The sequence below is a fragment of the Pollachius pollachius genome (assembly GCF_949987615.1).
Source record: "Pollachius pollachius genome assembly, chromosome: 1".
Lineage (NCBI taxonomy): Eukaryota > Metazoa > Chordata > Actinopteri > Gadiformes > Gadidae > Pollachius > Pollachius pollachius.
The window spans coordinates 46,360,556-46,363,055 of NC_136934.1; the positions used below are offsets into that span (position 1 = coordinate 46,360,556).

General features: G+C 54.3%; 1 protein-coding gene across 1 annotated transcript in view; it reads right to left on the bottom strand.

Moving 5' to 3' along the window:
* Positions 1-2,500, bottom strand: part of mtcl3a (MTCL family member 3a) — a gene marked incomplete at its 5' end in the record, with an annotated part of 21,399 nt that overhangs the window by 461 nt on the left and 18,438 nt on the right. The window contains 2 exon segments of the mRNA XM_079758104.1: positions 1-871; positions 873-1,013. The exon segment at positions 1-871 is cut by the window's left edge and continues 461 nt beyond it. Coding sequence (XP_079614230.1) covers positions 518-871; positions 873-1,013 — 495 coding nt within the window. The 3' untranslated portion in view covers positions 1-517.

A 2,500-nucleotide genomic window follows, 5' to 3' on the forward strand; every position in this document is an offset into this window, starting at 1 on the left:
TGATGTAGAAAACGGCAACAGTGGCTTCCAGGAAAGAAAATTCCTCTACACTTCTTCCTCTTGATATATGTCTGCATATTTTGTACGCAACAGGTAATTTTGGTACCGAGCGGAAAACTCAAGTCGTTGCGTACAAGGATACGCATTAAAAGCACTAAACCGGACGAGTGTTTCGAATCGCCTTCATGGAGTTCATTTGGAAGGCTCTTAAAAACGACAACCAAATAAGAGAGAAAACGATACAGCATTACTGTCGGCAGTGTGGCGCGTGTACACGTGGACCAAAGCGAGAGCCGTTGGCGCCTGTATTGTCTGCTGCTGCTGTTGTTCTATGGGCATGGCTACACTAGTTAAAGGGTAGGACCTCAGACCTGAGTGGAGCTCAGCGAGTATGAGAGACGTCTGGTGGTCTGCTGGTCGTTGGGGTGGGGCAGCAAGGACGGCTCCCTCGCTCGAGAACCGCCCGATCTCTGGTCAGTCCACCGGGTCCTTCCCCAGGTCCGCACCGTCATACATTCTACAGAGAGCGGGCCGGACGAAACCCACAGCTAAAGCACTTTATCTGGAGGCGAGGACGGACGTCTGCGTTGGTTCTGTACATCGAGGTCACACAGAGAGAGGCGGAGTCACGAGAGAGGGGAGGAGCCTCGCCGTCATCAGGGTGGGAGCCTCGTCGTAATTGGGTTTCCCGGGGGGGGGTGGTTGTGGGGTCTAGAGTTCGGAGGTCAGATGATGAGGGCCTCCGTGTGGAAGGCGTGTGAGAAGACAAAGGAGGGGGGGTGGCGCTTTTGGAGAGGTTGAGGGAGGGGGAGGGGGGTGGAAGGCGGAGCCATGGGGGCGAAAGAGGGGGAGGAGGAGGAGAAGGCGGAGGAAGAAGAGGAGGAGGAGGAGGAGGAGAGGGAGCGGCTGGCCCAGCGGGAGGGCAGGCGGCGGTGGGCGGGGCAGGCCGGGCGGGAGAAGTTCCTCCGGGCGGGGCGCGGCGAGGGGGTGGAGCCTGCCGGAGGGACGCCGTCCTACGGAGAGACGAAGGAATTAACATTTAGGACGATCACAACCTTGCTAAGGTAATGTGAAGTCATCAGCCAAAGGTACGTTACATTTGGTGCTACTCGTCCCACCGGTAGTCTTCTTGCTCCTGAGAGGGGAAAACGACAAGGATATTTACAAAGGAAGAGAGGAGAACAGAACTGACTGGAGCCAGAGCAGGCATCGATCCGTTCTTGTCAACAAGCAAAGGTCTTGATATGTTAACCTTTGAACTATGCTTGCTAACAGAGAATTTAGAAAGCCTTTTAAATGGACCGGACTGCATTTTATATAGCGCTTTTCTAACCGGTGGCCACTCAAAGCGCTTTACAATATTGCCTGACATTCACCCATTCATGCACACATTCACACACCGACAGCGGTGTCAACCATGCAAGACAGCCAGCTCGTCGGGAGCAATTGGGGTGCGGCTTCTCGCTCAGGGACACCTCGACACTCTACTCACAGCAGCTAGGAGGAGCCGGGGATTGAACCAGCAACCTCCTTTGCCCCTGCCGCACCCAAAACTCTCGGGTTAGGAATGGGGTGGGAACAAAGATACATCACCAAGCTCCACATATCTATACCTATATCTCTAGGTCTCTATATCTAGCACAGTAGAGGCTCAGAGTCGCATTCCCTCCGCTGCTCAACATCAGGTTTGGAGGGGTTAACGTTGCATTAACAATGCAGACTCTGAGAAAGAATTTGTAACAGAAAATCGCATGATGGCAAGGTCTATCTTTAGCACCAAATCCCCTCCGCGCTTCGGGTCGTTCGTTCCGACTTGCCGCTTGGAGCCTTCAACAACGACAAGCGCCAGGACTCTGTGTCCAGATCCCAGCGCACTGCATCCAACACTGGGCTCGCTATGGTCAAGGCTTCAACCAGGGAGGCATTAAAGCCCGCTGACAGACCGCCAGGTCCCCCTGTGATCCGCAGCACCGGTTCTCTTTGTGCGGGGGGGAGGGAGGGCCTTTCAGCGAAGACGTGGCCTAGATGCCCAGATTGCGTGAAAGACTCTGGCCTGCTTTCCTCTCCTGGCTGAGACGCATGCCAAAAATATACAGCGCTCTCGCCGGGGCTGTCCTCGGCCAGGGGCTATCGCCCACTGTTTAATAGCTGGAGCCGTCAGGCCCTTCATCTGGGTGGATTTCACTAGCTTCGCGGAGCTCAATTGATTAGGCCGACATAATATTTACAACACACCGCAGCACAGTTATGCAGCACGGGAGGCCAGCAGAAGTTGTTTACTGGAAACAGTGGACGGGTTTTAAATGTCAACATGTGTGTCGGAAACCTTGGAAACCCTTGGGAAGGCGTCAGTGTTTGTGTGTGGCTGTGTGTGTTTGTGTGTCTGTGTGTGTCTGCGTGTGAGGGTGCGCAAATCAGTTTGTCTGCTTTTATGCGCATGCTCGCGTGTGTGTCTGTGCGTGTCTGTGTTTGAGTGTGTGTTTTTGCGTGTGCGTCTGCA